At 45.7% G+C, this 24,152-nt stretch overlaps 1 protein-coding gene across 1 annotated transcript; it reads left to right on the forward strand.

The window, feature by feature from the left end:
* Positions 1 to 6,906: 6,906 nt before the first annotated feature.
* On the forward strand, positions 6,907 to 22,613 carry RPL22 (ribosomal protein L22). Its single transcript, XM_061601851.1, has 4 exons — positions 6,907 to 7,015; positions 10,434 to 10,538; positions 16,545 to 16,669; positions 22,406 to 22,613. Exons 1-4 carry the CDS (start codon positions 7,004 to 7,006, stop codon positions 22,548 to 22,550), a joined length of 387 nt encoding a protein of 128 aa, XP_061457835.1. The 5' UTR covers positions 6,907 to 7,003; the 3' UTR covers positions 22,551 to 22,613.
* Positions 22,614 to 24,152: the final 1,539 nt, after the last annotated feature.

Here is a 24,152-nt window from a genome sequence, read left to right on the forward strand (position 1 = left end):
AGCACTGGTTAGGATTCATCTTGAGTACTGTCCAATTCTGGTCTCCGCACTTTAAGAAGGATGCAAACTGGAACGGGTTCAGAGGAGGGCAACAAGGATGATCAGGGGACTGGAAACAAAGCCCTAAGAGGACAGAATGAAAGAAGTGGGCATGTTTGCCTTGAGAAGACTGAAGGGAGATAAGATAGCACTCTTCAAGTCCTTGAAAGGTCACCACACAGCGGAGGGCCAGGATCTCTTCTCGATCATCCCAGAGTGCAGGACACGGAATAATGGGCTCAAGTTACAGGAAGCCAAGTTTTGACTGAACATCAGGAAAAGCTTCCTAACTCCTAGAGTAGTACTATAGCGGAATCAATTACGTAGGGAGATGGTGGGCTCTCCACCACTGGAGGCATTCAAGAGGCATCTGGACCCCTACCTGTCAGGTATGCTTTTAAGTTAGGTTCCTGTATAGAGCAGGGGTTGGACTTGATGGCCCTCAATGCCCTTTTCCAACTCATCTATTCTATGATGTAAAAATTAAAAAAAAATATTAAAAAAGAAAAATATAAACAAAATATAAATAACAAAATAAATAATACTATAACCTCTGACATGCACACAAACACTCTCTTGATCTCCCACACTCACTACTTCTTCTCCTAACTCCCACACTGGAAAGCTGTGGTTGGCACTTTTAAAGCCAGCAGCAAGAGATGTCACAAAGGAGGGTGGGTCACCGTTACCTTGGCAGCCCACCTGGGCATGGCTCCTCCTCAGCCTTCAGAACCTTGAGGCACCTGCTGTTCTGTCTGCCAGTTTGCTGAAACATCTGTCCTCAGATTCATATCTCCATTTTTCTCATAAATCAGATTATTCTCCATTAAGCAGCATTTCTAAAGGGAGACCACCCAAACCTCCTTTTAAGTACAGTAGAAAACTCCTACGTCCCAAGTTCAGGGATTTCTATAGCACAGTATTAGACGATCAGCTTTGCATGGAGAAGACCCCAGATTCAGCCCCAGCATCTCCAGGCAGGGATGGGAATGTCCCATCTGAATCACTGGAGAGCTGCTGCCAGTCAGTGTAGACAATAGTGAGCTAGATGGGTCAATGGTTTGACTCGATGGAAGGCAGCTTCCTAGGTATATTCCTATTTTGTCATTTACCCTAACAGCAAACCACCTTCTCCCGGAAGGCATGAGGATTCATTCCTTTCTTTAACACACAAGATAGGGAAGTCCTTTTTAATAATAATACAGGAAACACAAGAAAACTGAAAAAGGGGAAAAAAAACTTCCTAGCCATTGGTAGTCCTCTACAATAAAATCAACCCTTCTAATTCCTGTTTAGAAATAGCCTTCTGACTGGGTGTCATAACCCAACACCCTTAATTTAGCCTTGTTTATGGTGATCAGGAAAATGTATCCAACCATGACATGACACAGCCAAAGACATAGTGGACCATGTATTATTATTATTTGATTTGTTAGTTGCTTGTTGCTCAAAGGTCTCCAAGCAACTTACAACATTGTTAAAACCAAAAGTAAATATACCACCACCACCATTCCTATACAGCCACAGAAAGCTTTGACAGCACACTAATGCAAGCATCGTCATCTTAGTCTGTCAAATGCCTGGGAGAAAAAATGAGCTGGGCACTGAAAATATGTCAGTGAAGGTGCCAGGTGGACCTAACCAGGGAGCGTATTGGTATGGATACATGATGGGAGTGGTAGTTTAAAGGCTAAAGCCCAAAAAAAGGAATACCAGGTAAGGAAGGAGTGTGTATGGGCTTAGAGCATGATTTGATGTTCATTGTGTAAGTGTACTGAGTGCTGCTGCCAGTTTTGATGTAAGGAGACTGAGTGCAGAACATTACTGTGTGGTAACTGTAAGATGTACATTTTATTTATAACAAACTAGAGCACACATTAGGCATGAGAAAAGCCCACCAGAAATCTCTCTTCAACTACTTCAAGGCCTAGTTTTTTTTTGTAAACCCTGGACTTTAAGTCCTTGAAAGGTTGTCACTCAGAGGAGGGCCAAGATCTATTCTCAACCGTCCCAGTGTGCAGGACATGGAATAATGGGCTCAAGTACCAGGAAGACAGATTTCAGCTGAATATCAGGAAAAGCTTCCTAACTGTCAGAGCAGTACAATGGAATCAATGACCTCGGGAGGTGGTGGGCTCTCCTACAGTGGAGACCTTCAAGAGGCAGCTGGACAGCCATCTGTTGGGTATGCTTTAAGTTGGATTCCTGCATGCAACAGGGGGTTGGACTTGATGGCCTTATAGGTCCCTTCAAACTCTGCTATTCTATGACTGGAACTGGGTTTAAAAAAACACACACCTTGGGCTGGAATTACTCTAGTCTTTGGTGAACAGGAACACTTATGTTACAGTAGCTACTATCCGTTGTTGCTAGAGCCACTTGCTTGTTTTTTGCTCATGGTGTTTGCTTCTCTTAATTGCTAATAAGATCTCCCCCTGCTCTCCCCTGCACTTAGGCCATGTCAACATTTAACTGAGTAGAATATTGCCTGCATATTTTCCTTCTCAGCAAGCCAGCTGGCAAGAGCCTGGCTTTGACACTTTTAAAAAAACAAAACCCAGCCCACTGGAGTATCTGGAGGCCAAATTTAAAATTCCTCTTCTCTGCCACAGGCATTGGATACATTACCTTGGTACAGTTTTGATCAAGGGGGCAGCCAACTAGCCACAGCTTACAATAAAAATGAAATACTAGTCCAGTAGCACTTTAAAGGCTTAGCAAATGTATTATTACATAAACTTTCATTGATGACCCAAGAATGATGCATCTGAAGACAGCTTATGCTGGGGGGGGGGACCTCTGGCCTATTGGCCAAATGTGGCCCGCCAGGCCTCCCCATTTGGCCCACCAGGGAAACCATGCCCACCCACAAAACAGAAGGGTGATGAAGATGGGGCTGAGGTGCTTGGAGGGGAGCTGAGGCAAAGGGGAAAAGGAGGAAGAAACAATAGGGCTGAGATAATTGGCAAGTTGAGGCAAAATGAGGGGGGAGGAAGAGATGGGCCTTAGATGATTTGGGGCAGTTGAGAAAAAAAATAAGGTGAGAAGATGAAGTTTTGGCTGTCTCCAGCTACATGGGTGCCTCCCCAAACGGCAACAATCCACCCTTCCTATCTATTCTGGTGGCTTCGGAGAAAATGGCAGGAAAATCCTCAACAACAGGAGAAACTCTCTTGCCTCTTGTGCCTTTCTTTGCTGAAGCAGGGAGCTGTTTTAACATGCTCTACATGTTAGTAGTTAACCACATGTAGTGGTTAAGGTGTTGGACTATGACCTAGGAGACCAGGGTTTGAATCCCCACATAGCCATGAAGCTCACTGGGTGACCTTGGGCCAGTCACTGCCTCTCAGCCTCATGAAAACCCTCTTCATAGGGTCACCATAAGTCGGAATCGACTTGAAGACAGTACATATACATTTAAGCTAATAATTGATAAACAGTAACAAACTGTTGAAACGGAGTTTAAAAACATTCAGCAACTGCAATACAATAAATTGTATTCTGCTTCATAAAATTTGCTTGCAGCTAAGCTAACACTGGAAAAATGTGGCAGCTTTACTTGTTATCCTAAGGTTAATATTAAAAAACAAGTGAGCTATTTTCTGGAGGTCACATCAATTTGCACTTTTCGTAGATGCCAGCAAGATATTTTTCTTACATCCTTGGACAATTAAATAGTGGGCAGTTAAACAGTGAGGACAATTCTGTGTTATTGGCTTCACAATAAAAGGAGAATTGTGTGGAATCTTATGACATTATATTTATTTATTTATTAAATTTATATACCGCCCGACTTGCAATAGCTCTCTGGGCGGTGAACATAAAATAGCATAAAAATACAATGAATAACAAAATAATACTAAAATACAATCATCAATCCAATACAATAAACATTTTAAAAAGTAAATCAGTGTAACTTAAAATGCTTCAGAGAATAGGAAGGTTTTGACCTGGCGCCAGAAGGAGAGCAGAGTCGGCGCCAGGCGTACTTCCTCAGGGAGACTGTTCCATAGTTCGGGGGCCACCACTGAGAAGGCCCTAGATCTTGTCATCACCCTCCGGGCCTCCCTGTGAGTTGGAACCCGGAGGAGGGCCTTCGTAGCAGAACGTAGTGCACGGGCCGGTTCATATCGGAAGAGGCGTTCCGCAAGGTATCGTGGTCCCGCACCGTATAAGGCTTTATAGGTTAATACCAACACTTTGAATCTAGCCCGGAAACATATTGGCAACCAGTGCAAGCTGGCCAGAACAGGTGTTATATGCTCGGACCGCTTGGTCCTTGTCAGCAATCTGGCCGCCGCATTTTGCACTAGTTGTAGCTTCCGAACTGTCTTCAAAGGTAGCCCTACGTAAAGCGCATTACAGTAATCCAAACGTGAGGTTACCAGAGCATGTACCACTGATGTAAGGTCCTCTTTACTCAAATAGGGACGTAGCTGGGCTACCACCCGAAGTTGGTAAAACGCATTCCTAACCACCGAGGCTACTTGAGCCTCAAGTGAGAGGGAAGAGTCTAAAAAGACTCCCAGACTACGAACCCGGTCCTTTAGGGGGAGTGTAACCCCGTCCAGGACAGGGTATATATCCACCATCCGATCAGAGAACCCGTCCACCAACAGCATCTCAGTCTTGTCTGGATTGAGCTTCAGTTTGTTAACTCTCATCCAGTCCATTGTCGCGGCCAGGCAACGGTTCAGCAAATCGACAGCCTCACCTGAAGAAGATGAAAAGGAGTAGAGCTGCGTGTCATCAGCATACTGATGACAACGCACTCCAAAACTCCTGATGACCTCTCCCAATGGCTTCATGTAGATATTAAAAAGCAGGGGGGACAAAACTGACCCCTACGGGACCCCATATTGGAGAGCCCGCGGTGTCGAGCAATGTTCCCCAAGCACTACCTTCTGGAGACGACCCGTCAAGTAGGAGCGGAACCACTGCCAAGCAGTACCTCCAACTCCCAACTCCGCGAGCCTCTCCAGAAGGATACCATGGTCGATGGTATCAAAAGCCGCTGAGAGATCAAGGAGAATCAAGAGTTACACTCCCTCTGTCTCTTTCCCAACATAGGTCATCGTATAGGTCATCTTCTGACATTCTGCCTTCTGATACCACAGATGGCATTAACAGACATCTAGATTACTCCTGGCTACCAGAACTTCAAAGGGAAACTCCAGTGTGAAACTGCTGAACCACAGCTTATCAATAAGCTCTGTTCAGTTTATTTGGGTGTAGAAAGGACAACAGATTCCTGTCTCGCTACAAATTTTATTTAGCAATGCAAAGATTATTATTATTTAAACATTTATTATTAGTATTACTATTATCTATTTATTATTTCCCCGCTCTTCAGCCAAAAAATGGCTCCCACAGGACTTTATAATATCAATGAGAACAGTCCCCACTTTCTGGTTTATAATCTAAAAGACATGACAAAAAAGAAAAGGGATTGGGAGGGAGAAGGGGGCAGAAGAAAAAAAAGGTAAAGGTGTCCCCGCACTTATAGTGCGAGTCGTTTTTGACTCTTAGGGTGACGTCTTGCAACATTTACTAGGCAGACCGTATATATGGGGTGGGATTGCCAGTTCCTTCCCTGGCGTTTCTTTACCCCCCAGCGTACTCATTTTACCTACCACGGATCGTGAGCACAGCTTTGGCTGCATTACCGCTGCTTACCACTCTGCGCCACGGAGGACAGAAGAAAAGTCAGGCATTATTTGTTAGTTACAGAGTTCCTGTAATGACCAGATGGAATAGAAAAGTTTCAAAGAGAGGATGCACCAAGAGGAGCTGACAGCAGTCCACCCCATCTGTCTCCCTCTTCTGGGAGATTGTGTTATCACATCAATCTCTGCTGCTGTGAAGAGCCACTGTGTTCATGTTGCATGCATTTGATTTATGATTGGCTCATCACGGTGAGATGTATATGTCAAAGGTGATTAATAAATCACAACAACAAAACTCTCAAAGTACTTTTCATGGCTATTTTGACTCCCTGTACATCTGGTGTGTGGGGTCATCTGTGGCCCCCTGCAGCGGTGAAGAGTGTCCCGGTTAGACCTGGGTTCAAATCCCAACTCAGCCGTCATGAAGCTCACTGGGAGATCTTCTCAGCCCAGCCTTCCCCGCAGAGCTGCTGCGAGGACAAAATGGCGAGGAGAGGAAGCACGTAGGGGCAGTGAAAACGTGCCAATAAATATATAAAGCAGTAATCCCATTACCCCTGGCCGTGGGCCATGCGGGTGGCTGGAGGAGCCCCAAAGGCCATCTTGTGACCCGGATCGTTGTGGGGAATATCTGCGGCCCTCCAGCGCAGGGGCGCCGCACTCGCACCAGGGAGAGACCCGGCTGCGCCCCTCTTTGCCCTCAGGCCCTGCTCACTCGGGGGCTTCGCAGGAGGGACGCCTGGCTGGCCCCCTTTGGCCTCGCGCAGGCCTCTCCTGAGGTCCCACACTCGGCCAGCCCCCAACTCAAGCCCTGGCCTACCTCACAGGGCTGTTGTGAGGACAGGAGAAGGGGTGGGCCGATACCTCGAGCTCCTCTTAGGAATATGGTAACATGAAAACGGTACGTGACAATGAAACTTCTGCCAGACTTAAGCGGCCAGTCCATAATGTGCCACCGGGCTCTGTTGCCTCGCTCCTCTCCACAGGCCCCAAAAGGACCGGGGTGGGACTCCCTGAGCTCCCCCCTCCCGGAAACGCCACACCTCCCAGCATGCTCCGCGAGCCGCTTACCGAGCTCGAAGAACCATCCCGCCCCCCGGCCGGAAGCCGGCACCTTCTGCTCGTCTCCATGGTTCCGCCCCTCCCCTCCTATGAGCGAGGTGCGCACGCGCACGCCGCCTACTCCCGACCTCCCCTTCCTGACGCAAGCGCGCAGAGCGGAAGTGGGCCTGGGGAGGGCCCAGTTAGGCGCATGCGCGCGGGCGCCCTTCCTTTCTTTCCCCCTCGTTGCTGCCGCCATGGCGCCTGCGGTGAGTCTCCGGCCGAGTCGGGCCCTGGAAAAGAGGGCCAGGGGTGGGGGCTGCCGGAGGAGGGGGGTGGGGGGAGGGCCGTGACGTCATAGACGACTAAGGAACGGGTTGGGGGTGGCGTCATAGGGAGGGAAGGGGGGCTGCCGGGCGGCTCCTCCTGCCCCCTCCCTCCCTGCCAGGTAGGCCTCCTCCTGCCCCCTCCCTCCCTGCCAGGTAGGCCGCCTCATGGCCACCGTCACAACGCTGAGCCCCCCCTTTCTTTTAGGGTTTGGTCTCCCCACTTCTTCTCTGAGCATGTGCAGAGAACAGCTAAGCTGCAGCCCTCGGAATCTGGTCCCAGAGAGAGCGGGCTCGAGGTCGGGCCGCCAGGCGGGAGCTGGCTGGGGATTGCCCGGCCTGCCTGTGCGTTTGCGCCCGCACCCCTTTAATCTGGAGCACCCCAAGGAGCTGCCTTTGGGGCTCCAGCTCCCGTCGTGCTGATGGCAAGCTGGGGCCCCAACAACATCTGGAGGGCCGCAGGGTCCCCATCCCTGTCACAGGGCATGTCTGCCTTGCCACTGGCTTACAGCTAAGTATACTGTCTCGGGGAGGGGAGGGAGAATGACATCACTGGAGGGCTGTGGCCACAGCTCTGCACGCGGGGAAGTATTTCAAGCCCCACGTCTCCAGTAGGTGCACGCTCCCCTGCCTGCAATGTGATGCCAGGGTGCGAAGGCCAGGTCACGTGACAGCAGGGTGAGGAACCTCAGGCCCAGGGGCCGAATGCGGCCCTCCAGGCCTCTCTCCCCAGGCCACACCCCTCACTGGCCCTGCTTTGCACCCCAAGCATTTTTGCCTGGTTGCGGAGATAATGCTTCTTCCTTGCCTCGATGGAGGACAGAGAGGAGTGCGTGAGCATGTGTAGAAACAAGCCTTCTGCGCAGAGATAGAATTTTACATTTGTTGCTCCACCCACTTTTGCATCTGACCCCGCCCACCACTGGCCAGTGGCCCTCAGAAAGCTGTCTAAAAGGGAATGCGGCCCTCAGGCTGAAAAAGGTTCCACACCCTTGCATTGTAGCATGAGTGCAGCAAATGTCTATTTGTAAACACATGTCGTGCAGCGTTGATTGTTAACAGTCGATAAGGTTTGCCGGTGTTCCTTGTCTGTCTTGCACTCTATGTCCACGTCAAATCCAACATTTGGTTAAGCTTGCGTACTGTCACTGATATCAAGGGGCTTAAGTTTCCCAAACTGTATTGGATTTAGGCCATTGATTTGCTTTCCTCCCCACGTGTGATCAAGAAACATCTATTTGCTCATATGAAAGAAAGTTTGTGCGTTTGTGTGTGTGGTGGTTGCAGTGATGCTAATCCTGGTATGTGACCCAGCCATGATTTTCAAAACTTATCCTGAGTTGAGTTTCTTGGTCCTGTAAGAGCTCAGAGTGTTAGTATTTGTGTGTGTGTGTGTTAGTAATATTGTATTAGTGTGTGTGTTAGTATTATGTTACTGTGTGTGTGTGTTAGTACTTTCCTATTGAATTAATCAAAGCAGCTTACAATAAGAAAACTAAAAATTAACATCAAATCAAGATATAACTCTAAATCTAACGAAATAATTAAAAAAGATGGTATGCCTTCACATTTTCCTGTCAACTTCTAAAGAAACTGCCGCATTTTGGCAAGTGAAGCTACAAACTACTGCCCAAGTGCGGTAGAGTTTGTGTCAGATGTGTGCTATAGTACAAGTGTACTGTACATGCAGACACACACACTGACGTCATTTTTGCCTTTAGGCTAATAAGCTGAGGAGGTATTGTTCTAGGGAAGGCCTGACTGCCCCACATGCTGGACTAAACCACAGGATAGTTGGCCATTAAAAATACTTATCTGCCTGCCACACACAACTGTTAATAAGTGGCGGCCAGGGATTGTATCCATCTAAGTCCTACTCAGAGAAAGCCTATTCAGAGTAAGTTAGTAATTAATTTCAGTGCGTCAGCTCTGAGTAACACCAGATGTTTGTTTATTTTATTTAATGTATGAGCTGCCTGTGGGTTTTTTTTAATTCTCTAGGCAACATTCAGTTTTTAAGAAAGGAACCAGCTTTTACAAAAGCTTCCTGGTTGGCTGGAAGCATTTCTGGATCTCTGCAGGAAGTGGTACAAGGACTAGTTACAAGCATCTGCTTGTGACCCCACTAGTTTGCAGTGATAGCTAGGCAACAGAGATTAAGGGGAGATAGCTAGCAGTGGGTGTTTGCCCCCAGTACTTGATGGTCAATGTGTGCCTCTCAGTTCCATTCTTTGCTGTTTTGACCTGCAGCGATTGACAGACTCGGTCCTCCAGAACTCTGTGTGGCGGATTGGCTTGAAAGGGTGATGTGTGCCAAAGCCGTCCTCATCTAAGCCCACATGACCAACAACACCCCTGTTCTGGCCTATTCTCCAGAAGGGTTCCCATCAGCCAGTTAGACTGAATGAAAGTGTGGGATAGTGACGGATAAACCAATGAAAAGAAACCTAGTGGCAGTAAAGCAATGGTGTTCCTGTGGTAGCTTGACAGGCTTGGGGAAAGAAGTGGATTTTAGAAAGGGCTTGTAGAAAAGAGTGGTTTTTGGCTTTGGAAGCATCATCATCAAAGGCATCAGCAAGGATGAGGGAGCAGAGATGGTTTTGATTAGAGCAAGAAAGGGATTGGGGGAAGTGAGAGACAAGACAGAGCTGGTTGTAGAGCCTTTCATTTAAGGACTAGGGATTTCCGTATTGGCTAATAGAAGTGGCAAGGATACAGCACAGAGACATAAAGGGGCTGAGGTAAAACCGGAGTGTTGGTGAGAGAGAGGGCTTGGGTAAACACCTGATGTTGTCTTAGTTGCTTCTCTGTGCAGGGCTCACTTGGTATTGGGAAGAAGGCATTGACTTTTTGCATGCACCAATAGGCAAAGACAACATGATGACTATAGTCATCATCTATGAGGCACCTAAAATTGCTAGCAATTTCTAGAGGAGTTGCCATGTTAGTCTGTTGCAGCAAAAACAACAGTGTCTTTTAACACATTTGTTATGGCATAAGCTTTCATGGACTAGAGTCTACTTTTTAAAAAACTCTTTTAGGCGGCAAGGACAAGTGTATAGTCAATATGAACTACCTTGAGTCTTTTGGATAAGTAAAGATGAAAAATCTGAGTCTGGGATTGTGGAGGGATAGCTGCCTGCTTCCTTGTGCCTGCTTACGCTGTAAGACATTGGTACAGTGGGTGGGTTTGCTTTTATTTTGTTATAAATATGTATATATCACTTTTCATTCATGGGAAAATACCAAAGTGGTTTCTAACATATTAATTTGCAAGATCTGTTAAAACATTTTCCGTTCTGATGTGTGTTGCTGTATTTCTTTGACAATAGTGCTCTTTTTTCCTCTCTCTCTCCTGTAGAAGAAGCTTGCGACGAAGGGTGGCAAAAAAAAGAAACAGGTCCTGAAGTTCACTCTAGACTGTACCCATCCGGTAGAAGATGGTATTATGGATGCTGCCAATTTTGTAAGTTCTGAACGCTTGGAGGCACCGGCTGCCCCCAGAATCCCACTGCATGCCTGAATTTGGTCGCCTGAGTAGGGCGAGGACGTTGGAATTAAAGCATCTCACACAGAGATTGCATGCGAAAGAATAGATGGCTCCGGTGCCATCTTGGGAAATAGGGACACTGCTATCTCATCTTTCAGAGGTTCTGTTTTGGGGCATTCTTAGCAGGCAGAATTTGCCACTGGTCAGGGATGGTGGGAGTTGTTGTCCAGCAACATCAGCAGGACCCATTGCTATATGGCCTGTTTGGGAACAACCTAATTTGGAATGGACACAGGTGGAGCTGTGTGTTTGTGCATGCGTGCGTGTGTGAAGTTTGTGTTAACAAAGCTTGGTTAAATATTACTAGCAAACTATATGCCAGCCACCTCAATGAGAAATTACTGAATTGGCCGGAGCAAGGAAATATCTTGGAAGGCAAACAGGCTGGTTTTAGGTCGGGGTGCTCCACTGTTGATCAGGGCCTTGTATTCCAACACCTTGCTGAAAAATGTGGATTAAAAATGGGGGCGGGGCTTTGTGGAGCTTTCATTGATTTCAAATAGGCTTTTAACCTTATTTCAAGGGACAGGCTGGGAAAAATTTGAGGCCACCAACATTGATAGGCGATTGCTAACTCTTATCTGCAGCCTATATGGAAACACCTGTTTGCGGATAAGATGTACGGTAGGGCCTTGCTTTACAGTGCTTCGCTAATACAGTGGTCGCAATTATACGCAATGAGACTAAAGCCCCACTCATACGGCGCTTGTTCTGCTTTTACGGCGGTTTTCGGGCATTGCACTCCATTCTATTCAATGAGTTCCACTTTACAACAGTTTTTGCTTTACAGCGGGGGTCCGGAACGTAACCTGCCGTATGAGTGGGGCCCTACTGTAATCGTGATGGTCATTTGTCTAGATCTATTCCAATTTTTAATGCAGTTAAGTATTTTAGTTCCTGCTGTTTAATATTTTATATTAATTCATTGGTTAAAAATTTAGTGAATATTAGTTTCCATCCCCCCCAACTGGAAAATAGATCACTGTTGATCCTCCTGTATGCCAACGATGCAGTACTCTTGTTGATGAGTATTGGTCAAGGCGTCTTCTAAGGGCTTTGGACTCTTACTGTAAAAAAGAATTGCTGACTATGAATTATGCCAAGTCCAAGATCTTAGTTTTAACTAGGCAGAAAATTAAGCACAGATGGTAAATAAATGTGTATGTAATTGAACAGGTCACAACTTACAGATACTTAGGGGTACTTTCCCACTCATCAGGCTCCTGGAGAACCCAAACCAAAAATGCCATAGGGAATGTTCAGAGGAGCGCAAAGGCACTGTTTTGGTTTCTTTACATCAAAGGGGGGGCAGTGTATCCTTTCGGCTGTGCAAGTATTCACTGCCAAGGTTATAGCTCAGAAGTTGTATGGTTCTCAGTTATATGCCTATGGAAATCATGCTTCTTTTGAAGTTATTCAAACTAAAGTTTTGAGAGCCACATTTAGAGTTCCCACTTGTGTGCCCAACATAATTTTGCAGCTGGAGGCAGGGCAAGTTTCTATAGAAGCCCATGCGTGGGTTCACAAGATACATTTTTGGTTGAAGATGATTTTCTTTCCTGCAGGGTTGGCCACTTTGACTCTGATGTCTTTCAAACAAGAAGGAAAGGGGCATTAAATGAGAAATTATGGCACCTTGGATACATTCCTAATGCTCTGTTAGCGCTTGGTTATGCCAAGGCTAAAGCTGCTATCCAAAACAAATTTGGAATACAGAACTGAAGAACCATTTCAGTATGGCTGCTATACACCCTGATTTCAGGGACAATGGGAGGCATTTGTATCCGCAAGACTTGGTAAATCAGATCATTTCGGATAAATTCAGAGAAGCATTCACATCAGCTAGATTCAATGTTTTACATTTTGCACTTCTAGGAGGAAGATTTTAGAGGGTTCCTTATGAACAGCGATTATGCCCTTGTGTGGCAGGGGAAGTGGAAACAGTTGGACAAAATTGTTCTTTCTATCGTGACATTTGATTTAGTTTTGTTGTTGTTGTTGTTATGTGCCTTCAAGTCGATTACGACTTCTGGCGACCCTATGGATCAGCGACCTCCAAGAGCATCTGTCATGAACCACCCTGTTCAGATCTTGTAAGTTCAGGTCTGTCGCTTCCTTTACGGAATCAATCCATCTCTTGTTTGGCCTTCCTCTTTTTCTACTCCCTTCTGTTTTCCCCAGCGTTATTGTCTTCTCTAGTGAATCATGTCTTCTCATGATGTGTCCAAAGTATGATAGCCTCAGTTTCATCATTTTGGCTTCTAGTGACAATTCTGGTTTAATTGGTTCTAACACCCAATTATTTGTCGTTTTTGCAGTCCATGGTATGTGCAAAGCTCTCCTCCATCACCACATTTCAAATGAGTTGATTTTTCTCTTATCTACTTTTTTTAGTTTTATCACCCCAATTTTACAGAAAATCCCTGTCAGATCATGGAGGATTAATGGCTACACTCTGCCTCATGGTCAGAGGCGTTATGCTTCTGAATACCAATTGCTAGGAATCACGAGTGGGGAGAGGGCTGTTGCGCTCAGGTCCTGCTTGCAGGCTTCCCATTTAGGCATCTGCTTGGCCATTGTGAGAACAGGATGCTGGACTAGATGTGCCCAGATCACTAGGAATGTCCAGCCAGTTCTTCATACGTTGTTATAACAGAAATATCACAGAACTCTGATGTTTTTTGCTTCAGCATAGGCTATCCTAAGTGCACATCTGCGTGAGTTTGCCTGGGTGTTAGGATTGGGACATTTTTGTGATGCCCCCCCCCCATTCTCCACACCGATCTGATAACTTAATTTTATGATTGCCCTCCTGGGGAAAGCCTTTTTACATGTCCAGATCTTTTCAATCTATTAATCTTTACACTGTTTTTAAAAAATCTGGAGTTTTATTTATTCTGCTACACTTTTGTATCTCTCTCTTTGTACCTTATTTTATTTTATCTGTATTGACATTTTTAATTGTTATGCTAATGGTTCTGAGAAATCTTTATCGCTGTTGAGCCGAGAATAAGCTTTCCAAATGAATAATATAACAGCTGCTCCTTTGGAAGTAGTCGAAGGGCTGCATAATTCAGTGCCAGAGCCCTGCTTTGCATGTAGATGGCCCCAAATTCAGTCCCAGGCATGTCCAGGTGGGGCTGGTAAAGACCTACCTGAAACCCCTGGAGAGTCTGAGCCTGTCAGGGTGGAACAGAAAGCTGCGCTGGATGGCCCAAGAGTCTTGCTTGCTATAGGACGGTCTGCTATGTTGAACACAGAAAATTAGGGCATTAGAAGTAAGGTTAGCCAAGAAATTAGCACAGCTAATATATTGCATGGAAGGAGGCTTTGGACTCAGATCACAACTTCCCCAGAAACAAGGGAACACAGGAATCCCTTTCCAGGTGTCACCACTGGGAATATTTCAGATTGAAGAGTGAGTCAGGAGAGAGGGGTTCCCTCTCCCCTCTCTACCCCTGGGCCCATAGTTAAGCTGTGCTGATCGACTAACTGCATGGCAGGTCACATTGATATGAAAGTAGAGAATTCCTAGTGTGTTGCAAGAAACTAATTCAATGATTAAAGCCTCTTGTGAGCCCAGAGTCCATTCTCGTTACGTTATGTTAAATTTATTTATACCCTGCCTTTTGGCCAAAGGCCCTCAAGGTGGCTTACAAAGAGAAATAAACACAGATAAAAAAATACATCAACAAAAGCAAAACAATTTACAAAAATTAATACCATATAATACAATAATACATACTTGTAGTGGAGCTACCCACTGTTGCTTTGTATGATCCACTGATCTGCCTTTGCTTCCTTCAAATCAGCTCCTGAGATGGGTGGGCATTTCTGCCACATCTCTGCATTAAGGGTGTTTGGATCATCTAAATAATAATAATAATATAAAATGTTATTTATTAGTCCTCCTAAAGACTCCTGATGTGTGTGCCTGCGTATAGCCCCCCCCCCCCGCCTGCTCTCAGGAATGCAGACTTTTACCAACTATAAAATTCAGCCTTTTTATATGTATATCAGAGTGAACTTAGCTTTGAGTTTTATTTCAGACAGTAAGTGAGCCTTGGGTATCATCACACTTTGGGCAGTCTCCTGTGTACATCTTCACAGCTGGCAAGAGGAGCACCTTTGAAAACACGAGCCCCTGTGCAAATCCCTCCTAGGCAGACACTGAGAAAGTGACAAGGGGCAAATGTTTTGGGACATTTTACTATTCCAAATGAAATTCTGATACATCTCGGAGTGGTAAAATGCCCCCAAATGAAGCCAAGTGTGCTGTGTCAGCAGCAGGCCACTTACCTGCTTCTCTGGGTCAGTTTGTATTTGAAAAACTCCATGGTTATTTTTTTTTTTTACCCAAAGTATGTTAATATTGGCTGGGATAAAAACCACCCCAATGGAAAAGCCAATAGATTTCATGGCATATTTTTCGTTGCTCCAGGTGTTTTTTGTTTACAAAAAGAAACTTGTAAGTGGCAAGTGGCTGAAATTTGAGGACATTGCTTGCTCTTGTGTAGGTAAAACCCCATGGCCTTGCTGGCTACAGGGGGTGGTTGCTGGAGGGCTGCAGGTTCCTCATCCTGCATCTAGATACTCTTCAGTCGGCTAGTGGCCCTGCTTTGCAGCTGTTAAGCATGCCCTTCCCTGTGTGAATATGATGGGCAATTGTTCTTCTCAACCGTTATTGAAATTATGTTTTTAAAAAACTCTCTTTGGTTTTTAGACACTTAGAAGCTGGCAGTGGTGCCTCCTTTTTTCAGGCTATTTGCATGTCCGCTTTGGTGCAGTACAGCCATCCTCAAACTGATACCCTCCAGATGTTTTGGACTGCAGCCACAGTGCTGCCTGGGGCAGATGGGAGCTGTGATCCAAAGCATCTGCAGGACACCAGGTTGCAGAAGGCTAGTGAAGTAGTTAGGATATTGGACTAAGGCCTAGGAGGCTTGGGTTCCAACATAAGAACGTAAGATGAGCCTGCTGGATCAGGCCAGTGGCCCATCTAGTCCAGCAGCCTGTTCTCACAGCGGCCAACCAGGTGCCTGGGGGAAGCCCGCAAGCAGGACCCGAGTGCAAGAACACTCTCCCCTCCTGAGGCTTCCGGCAACTGGTTTTCAGAAGCATGCTGCCTCTGACTAGGGTGGCAGAGCACAGCCATCATGGCTAGTAGCCATTGATAGCCCTGTCCTCCATGAATTTGTCCAATCTTCTTTTAAAGCCATCCAAGCTGGTGGCCATTACTGCATCTTGTGGGAGCAAATTCCATAGTTTATGCGCTGAGTAAAGAAGTACTTCCTTTTGTCTGTCCTGAAGCTTCTGACATTCAGCTTCTTTGAATGTCCACGAGTTCTTGTATTATGAGAGAGGGAGAAGAACTTTTCTCTATCCACTTTCTCAATGCCATGCATAATTTTATACACTTCTATGTCTCCTCTGACCCGCCTTTTCTCTCAACTAAAAAGCCGCAAATGCTGCAACCTTTCCTCGTAAGGGAGTCGCTCCATCCCCTTGATCAAGCCCTGTCCGTTCAGCCATGAACCTGATGGATTGATCTTGGGTTGTTCACTGTCTCTCAACCTAACCTATCTCACTGGGTTGTTACAGGGATAAAATGGATTGTGGGGTGGGGGGAGAAGCGGGTTCACCTTCCTTAGCCCCCTAGAGCAGTGATTCCCAAACTTTTTTCTGCACAGACCACTTGAAAATTGCTGAGCTTCTTGGCAGACGACTTAATGATTTTTCTGCCTGTTGTAGCAATTGTGCTGTGCTGGATGCTCCGTGATTTTTAAATTGAGTTTTTACAGATGGACCACTTGAACGAAGCTCACTGTTTGCGAACCCTTGCCCTGGAGGAGAAAGGGCAGCATGAAAATAAAGAAAATGTTAGGCGTCGCCTCTTAATGATCCCCTTTCAAATTCTTGCAGGAGCAGTTCCTGCAGGAGCGGATCAAAGTGAATGGGAAAGCCGGGAACCTCGGTGGAGGCGTCGTAACGATCGAGAGAAGCAAAAGCAAAATCACCGTCACCTCGGAGGTCCCTTTTTCCAAGAGGTAAGGAGCCAGGAGGGGTTAGAAGGCAACACGGAAGAGAGCTTTGGTTTAAGGGGCCTTGCCTGTTGGACACGCTTCAGCTGTGCTGTTGTGCCTGCCCCCTTGCTGCTGTCTTTGCTGTTGGCTGCAGGTGCAAGATGAGACAAGAGGGTCACCCAGTGAAATTGAGTGCTGCTTCACACAATGCATATAACTCACTGCCACTGGATATAATGTTGACGGCTTAGCTTTGATGGCTTTAAATGGGGTTCCGAGGAGGAGAGGTCTACTAATGGCTACTATTCATGAAAGCTGTCTGGAACATCCATTTTCAGAGACATGTTGCTTCTGAATTATCAGTGGCTGGGGAGCAACAGACTGTTTATTTATTTGATTGATTTCTTACCCAGCCTTTACCATAAGATCCTAGGGCAGATTACAGCAATGAAATATACAATTATATAAACAAAGTTACAACCATGAAACGAAAAAAGGGTAAAAGCAGTTTTTTAAAAGTTGGATATATTGTATTTAAAAGCATTTGTATGCTACTTAGTGTTTCAAAAATCTCTAAGCAAGTGTATATGTAAAACAGTTAAAAAATAGCTTCAATACAGATGCAGTCTAGGATAAAGATCTCCACTCACAAAGCTTGTTGAAAGAGGAGGGTCTTCAGTAGGTGCCAAAAAGGTGACAGAGACCGTGCCTGTCTAATATGTGATTTTACTGTTTACAATTTTATTATGTATGTGCTTGATTGTATTTTTGTAAGCCGCCCTGAGTGCCCTATTACAGGGTAGAAGGGCGGGATAGAAATATTTTAAACAAACAAATAAAAAATAATATGTACAATAACAGGAGGGAGCTGTTAAGGGGTCACCACTCTAAAGGCTTGATTCCTATATCTCAGTGATTGTGCGTGCGATGCTCCCACATTATCTGATACACTCCAGATAGAATTCATGTATATTGCCTTCATGCTGTGCCTGTGGGCTTCTCAGATATACCTGTTGGGTACTGTGAAAAGTATAATGCTAGAGAAGATCATAGACTTGGAAGGGGCCTTGTAGGCCATAGAGTCCAACCCCCTGCTCACAGCAGGAAATCCACAGCTAGAGCATCTCCCGCAGATAGCTGTCCAGCCTCTGCTTGAAGACATCCAGCGAAGGGGATCCCACCACCTCCCTAGGCAGTCGGTTCCATTGCCCAACCGCCCTTACTGTCAAGAAGTTCCTTCTAATGTCCAATCTGAATCTACGCTCCTGCAACTTAAAACCATTAGACCTAGTCCTACCCTCTGGGGCAGCAGAGAACAAATCTGTACCCTCCTCGATGTGACAGCCCTTCAGGTACTTAAAGAGTGCAATCATGTCACCCCTCAGCCTTCTCTTCACCAGACTGAACATGCCAAGTTCCTTCAACCTTTCCTCATAAGGCTTGTTCTCCATACCGGCTATCATCCTCGTCGCCCTCTTCTGAACTCGCTCCAACTTGTCTATATCTAGATCATCCAGTGTGTCTGTTTTTATGTGTTGCTTTGATGGGGTGCTGCTCCTTCGCAGAGGTTTGTGATTTATTTTTTGAGCAGCTGAATAGCCGCCTATCAGGAATGCTCCAATAGCTGGTCACCTGCATTTGCCAGGGTGGGTGGGGGGTTTGACTTAATGACCTTTGAAGCGCCTTCCAATGTGATTCCTCCCCACTCCTGGCCCACGAAACAATGTGTGGGTTTTCCACAGATTACTAGAGGGCTGTGATCTTATTCTTAGCCTTAATTGCAGGCTATAGAAATCTCACTTGAGTGCAGCCTGGACATCCCAAGATTTGTTTAGGAAAGTGGATTTTTTCTTTGGTCCTGGTGGCGCAATTAAGCTTCAAAGGTCGTTTGCTGCTGTGGAGTTTGGCTGACTTGGGAAGTGTGTTTGGTCTGTGCTGCAGCAGTCCGTGTGTGTGACGCTCCCAGTGTGAAAGCATCCTGAAAGTAGAACGTGTGTTTTAACTGTGCTAAGTGGTAATTATGTTTTTGGAATGTTTTTCACTGTTCTTAGCATGCCTTTCTTTTTCTTGTTAAATTGTTTTGTTAATGTTTCCTGCCCTTTGGGAGGAAGGATGGGATACAAATTCAATAAATGATGATGGTCACAACAGGAAGCCCACAGATGTGCCAGATTTTTATTTTTACCTCCTGGGAATCTATTAGTTTAAGGAGCATTTTTAAAATGTCGCCCTTCCCACCTGCAGTCTGAAATGGTACGATGCACTCATCGGCCACCTCACTTTGCTGTGTGTATAGACCAGGCTTCGAGATGCCAAGCTTAGGTTTTTGAGAGCTGCTTATGCTATGTTAAGAGCCACGGAGGAGCATTAAAAGCTGTAGGCTAACGTTGGGCTTCACTCCTTAACAGAATGCCTGATAGGCCAAACTGAGTGATTAAGAGAGTTTGACTACTCCAGATAGGCTGGGATTTTCAGGTTTGTAGGACATAGAGTTACCTTCTAGTGAATTAGTCAGTGCAGCAGATGATAACTATTTGTTAGAAATACAGGACATCCCTAATACAGAACATAAATGCTGTTGCAAAGATGTAACTCGCGTGCTTTCAATTTATGTCCAGGACGGGCACTTCAAGGATGGCGAACCCCAAACCGTGAATGACATGTGCCTTTATCGTGGCTGATATCCTCCCTAAAGTAGCTGTACATGCCTTACATAGATTTATCAACTTCTATACATTTCAGGATAGGCTAACTTATGTCACAGAGGGCACTGTCTCTGTGCCTGTTTTCGGGTAGCTTGCCAGAAGGGCCGTAGCATATTGGTAGAGCATGTGTTCTGCATGCAGAAGGTCCCGGGTTCATTTCCTGGCATCTCTTGGTAGGGCTGGGAATGCACCCCGTCTGGAATCCTGGAGAGCCGCTGCCAATCCGCGTAGACAGTATAAGGCAACTTCCTATTTCTCTAACAGGAAGATGTGGTACTCTGCAAAAGCAAGATGTTTTTACCTTGTTTGTTCTCACGACCAGCCACCAGTGGTCCGATACTGGGCCCCAGGGACACCTTTTCAGTTGTAAGCCTCATCTTGACTTCCTGTTTCTTACTTGCTTATCACTCTAGATTTCAGGTAAGCCATGTAGCTAAGCGGGCAAGACGTACGGTAAGAGGTTTTCAATAAGGCCTAAGTGAGAGTGATGCACATATGATCAAGAACAGGCATGGGGAACCTTTTTAGTCCAGTGGGGCAAGCTTTTTATCTTCACCAGCCCCACGGGCCAAGTTTAAACCACCGGTGAATCACCTGACATCATAATAATGGGTGATGTGTTAGACGTAGCCTTTGGAGTGTGTTTCCAAGCTGTTGTCAGTCGAAGCCATTTGGAAACATTCTTCAAAGTTAGGGCCATGCCGCCTTTGCCTGTCTCCCACCTGATGTCAGGTATGATGGGGAGGTGGCCATGGTTTGGAGCAAAATGGCCTTGTGGGCCAAATTACGACCCCTGCCAGGCCTCCCAACCCCTTTAGCTGTAGTCAAAACCATTGATTATAGAAGTCTGCAAATCTAGTAATCCTCCTGCCACCTTGTAGCTTCTGTTATTCATAATAGTAACGCCACGTTTAGGCTTGTTGTAAAGCCATATCAGGGCAATTCTTCCATTGCTCTATTTAAGCCCCCCTTCCCATGATAAATCAACCTCTCTAGCCCTTCGCAGCCTTGACCAACACCACAGGAAATGCTTATGTGTTCCAGGGGTACCTCTTTCATGGATGGCAATTGATTGCCCCATAACAGGTGCCAGAGACCTTTTGTAAATCTAGTGTTAACTCAGTGTATGAAATCCAAGTAAGATTCTCAGATTGATTTCAGTTACTCATGCATAGTGTGGTGCTGCTTTTTAAACTTGGAGGTCTCACTCGGGAACGCTGTCCCCTGCCTTAACTCTTCCACCTTTAGGAAAGTGCCACTTACTGCCACCAGTTTGCAATGAGAATTTGGGAGCTTACCTTTCTCTGATGCAAATCTCTTGTCGAAACACTGACAGAATGCTCTGTGTGTGCGCGTGTGTCTATATATATATGTGTGTGTGTATTTATTTCTCCTGAAGTGTCTTTATATCAGGATTCCACAAGAGAGAATCTGAGGAAGGAAGGAATCATTCACAATTCTGTTAGGGAAATGTGCAGACTGATGTTGGACACTCATAGCTGAAGCACTTTTTTCTGTTGTCGAAGCATATTTGACATTTATCTTGGTTTTCCTCCATAATGCATCAGGGTTGTGGTAGCTGGAAATGAGGAGTCCCAGTACATACTTGTTCAGTAAACAGTTTGGGTTATTTTACTAGCCAGTCCAGAAGCCTGTATAAATTGAGCAAATTAATGGCACTACCCCACCCACCCTCCTTAAAAATCCAATGTCCCAACAAATTCTGTACCCTGAAGAAATTGAGACAATTTGCGTGGCTTGTTATTGCATAAATTATTGAAAACTTAACCAGTTCTCTGGTTTCTGAGATGTCCTTAGGGATTACCCACTGTCATGAGGGTTAGAAAGTTTTGTGAAAATAAGATAGGAGTCTCAGAAAGCTTAAATCTCTACCGAGTTCCACATTCTGTGTTTTGTGTTTTCAGAATCACAGAAAAAAGAAAAACACAAAGATTTCAGTTAGATTGGGGGGGAAAATAATAAATGGCCACACAATTCCATTTTTAATTCCAGCCACTAAATGTTGACATGTGTGCGTTGTTGCGTGAAACAGCATACATTACATTGGAGTTAAGTTGAGCAAGAAACTTCTTCAGAGCATTAGAGCATGTTAAGAGTCTTTATTAAGACATTATGGCCAAAGGCTTAAGAGTAAATACATGTAGAGTTTCTTCAGTCACCCCCCCTTCTGGTACATCTCTCTCCAAAGGTAAACATAAAAGAGAACCTCTCAGTTCAGAGGCAATACACAGAAGACCAGCCTCACAGTTCAGAGGCAATATTCAGAAGACACAACTTACAGACTCTGTTAGAACTTTCCCAGTTGCTATCTCACGTTACCATGACAACCGCTGGCCTTGGATGTCTGCTCACTCTCAGGCCAGGAGATAACAGTTACTTCTCCAAACTTGCAGGCTTTATGGAAAACAACTAGAGACAGTAATGCCTATGGGTCACAGCCCAACACTAAATTCCAGCGGAAGCTTTGGCATAGCACCTCTCTATGCAGAGGCAGTAAACCTTTGAACAGCAGATGCTGGGGACAAGGAGGGGATTGCTGTCACCTTCACACCCTGGTTGTGAGCTTCTTCTAGGGGAAATTGATCTGCTCACTGCACAAAATTCCATAACTCTGTTTCGTGGCTTGGGGTGATGAACTGTGCAGGGCCATGACACATACACACACCCCGACCTACTGAGCCCTCTAGTCTCAGGTTTCAGATGGTGGTGTCCACTCACCTTTGTACCCATCTTTGCAGCAGTAAGGACCAGAAACTTGGTTTCTTAAAAAATGAAATGAAACGAAAGCTGAGATTTCTCAGGCTGCTTACGTCTGTGGCCAGTACCTAACTCTTTGGCTTTAATATTACGCAGATATCACACCCTGTTGGATATCGGGCTGCTGCATACCACACCAAGTGACTGAGAGCCTGTTGCCGTACACTCCAGTTATTTAACCTGCTCGAGAACTATGTGTGGGAGTGCCCTGTTGGACTCCAGTGGCCTCATTTTGGCTCCAGTCAGTTTACTTACCTGCTTTTTTCCCTTCTGCCAGGTACCTGAAGTACCTCACTAAGAAATACCTGAAGAAAAACAACTTGCGTGACTGGCTGCGTGTAGTGGCCAACAGCAAGGAGAGCTATGAGTTGCGGTATTTCCAGATTAACCAGGATGAAGAGGAGGAGGAGGAGGAAGATTAAATGCAAATGCTCTGGAGATATTTTGTACATTCACTTTTCCTTGAATAAAAAGTTGTTATAACATTTCTCCGTGTGTGTGCATGTGTGTTGCTGTCTTGATCACAGGAGGGGATGAAAACCTGCTGCATAAATACCACGAGAGCCAGAATGCAGATCCACACTCAAGGCTTAAATGGCTTCGCTAATCCTTCCCTCTCCCTAACACACGCTAGGGGAGATGGGCTTAGGGCAGAGGTCCCCAACCATTTTTTGACCCAGGGCTAGGTTTGGAAAATTAAACTTCATGAGCACTGCAAAATGCCCATTCTACAGAAGAAAAACTGGTGATGCTCAGACCCTTCCCCCAAAAAACACCCAAAACAAAACATGGACAAGGGTTGGACTCAATGGTCTTAATGGCCCCTTCCAACTCCATGATTCTGTGAAAGCAATCCTCCAACCACACCACCTTCCCCAAAAGCCAAAACCTCAATTTAAAAAAAGGGAGGGGCAAGAGGCCTTTGGAGGCACCATGGGGTGGTGGTTGGCATCTCAGAGGGCCACTCTGCCCCCGGGTGCCAAATCTTAGGATTACTCTACATTTGGGGTGAGAGATGCCATAGCGGAACAGCCTTGAGAGAGGAGTTCAAAATGTGTTTGTGTAATATGGAAGAAAAGAGCCAGTGTGGTGTAGTGGTTAAGGTGTTGGACTACGACCTGGGAGACCAGGGTTCGAATCCCCACACAGCCATGAAGCTCACTGGGTGACCTTGGGCCAGTCACTGCCTCTCAGCCTCAGAGGAAGGCAATGGTAAACCCCCTCTGAATACCGCATGCCAAGGAAACCCTATTTGTAGGGTCGCCATAAGTCGGAATTGACTTGAAGGCAGTCCATTTCAATATGGAAGAGGAGGGAGAGCATTATATGAGGCAGGATGTATAATCCCAAAGGTCAGGTTTTTGGTTTCAACCGTTTGAACAACGAATTTGTACTCGTGGCCTGCCAACCAAACTCCAAATCCCTGTGGGCAAATCCAATTTCCATCCCTCCCAAGACTCCTGGCCCCCTCCTGGGGTTCTCTGAACTAACCCGCTGCATCCAAAATGCCCTTGCTCCATGGATGATGCTGGCACCACAAAACGTCTGTTGCTGGGCTGTGCTTTCTGGTGACTCCCTGGTCATCACCTTCCTACCCATCCCTCTCTCCTCCGGAATCCTTGGAAACCCCTCATGCTTGCAGAGCTCAGCAGGGTTAATGTCCAAATTCTCTGGCTACATTATTATTTATTTATTTTATTTAGTTGCATTTCTAAACTGCCCTATAGCTAACAGCTCCCAGGGCAGTGTACAACAAGATAAAATCACAATATTTAAAATACAAGCAGGTGAGTATTGCGCCATACAATTATAAACATATTTAAAACAAATAAAATAAAATAAAATTAAAATTAAAATAAGCTTAAAATGCCTGGGCGAAGAGGTGGGTTTTTACCTGGCGCCGAAAAGATGACAGAGAAGGCGCCAGGCGTATCTCATCTGGGAGGGCATTCCATAATTCGGGGGCCGCCACCGAAAAGGCCCTAGATCTAGTTACTGTTCTCCGGGCCTCTCTATGAGTTGGG

This window comes from Rhineura floridana, chromosome 18 (genome assembly GCF_030035675.1).
Source record: "Rhineura floridana isolate rRhiFlo1 chromosome 18, rRhiFlo1.hap2, whole genome shotgun sequence".
NCBI lineage: Eukaryota > Metazoa > Chordata > Lepidosauria > Squamata > Rhineuridae > Rhineura > Rhineura floridana.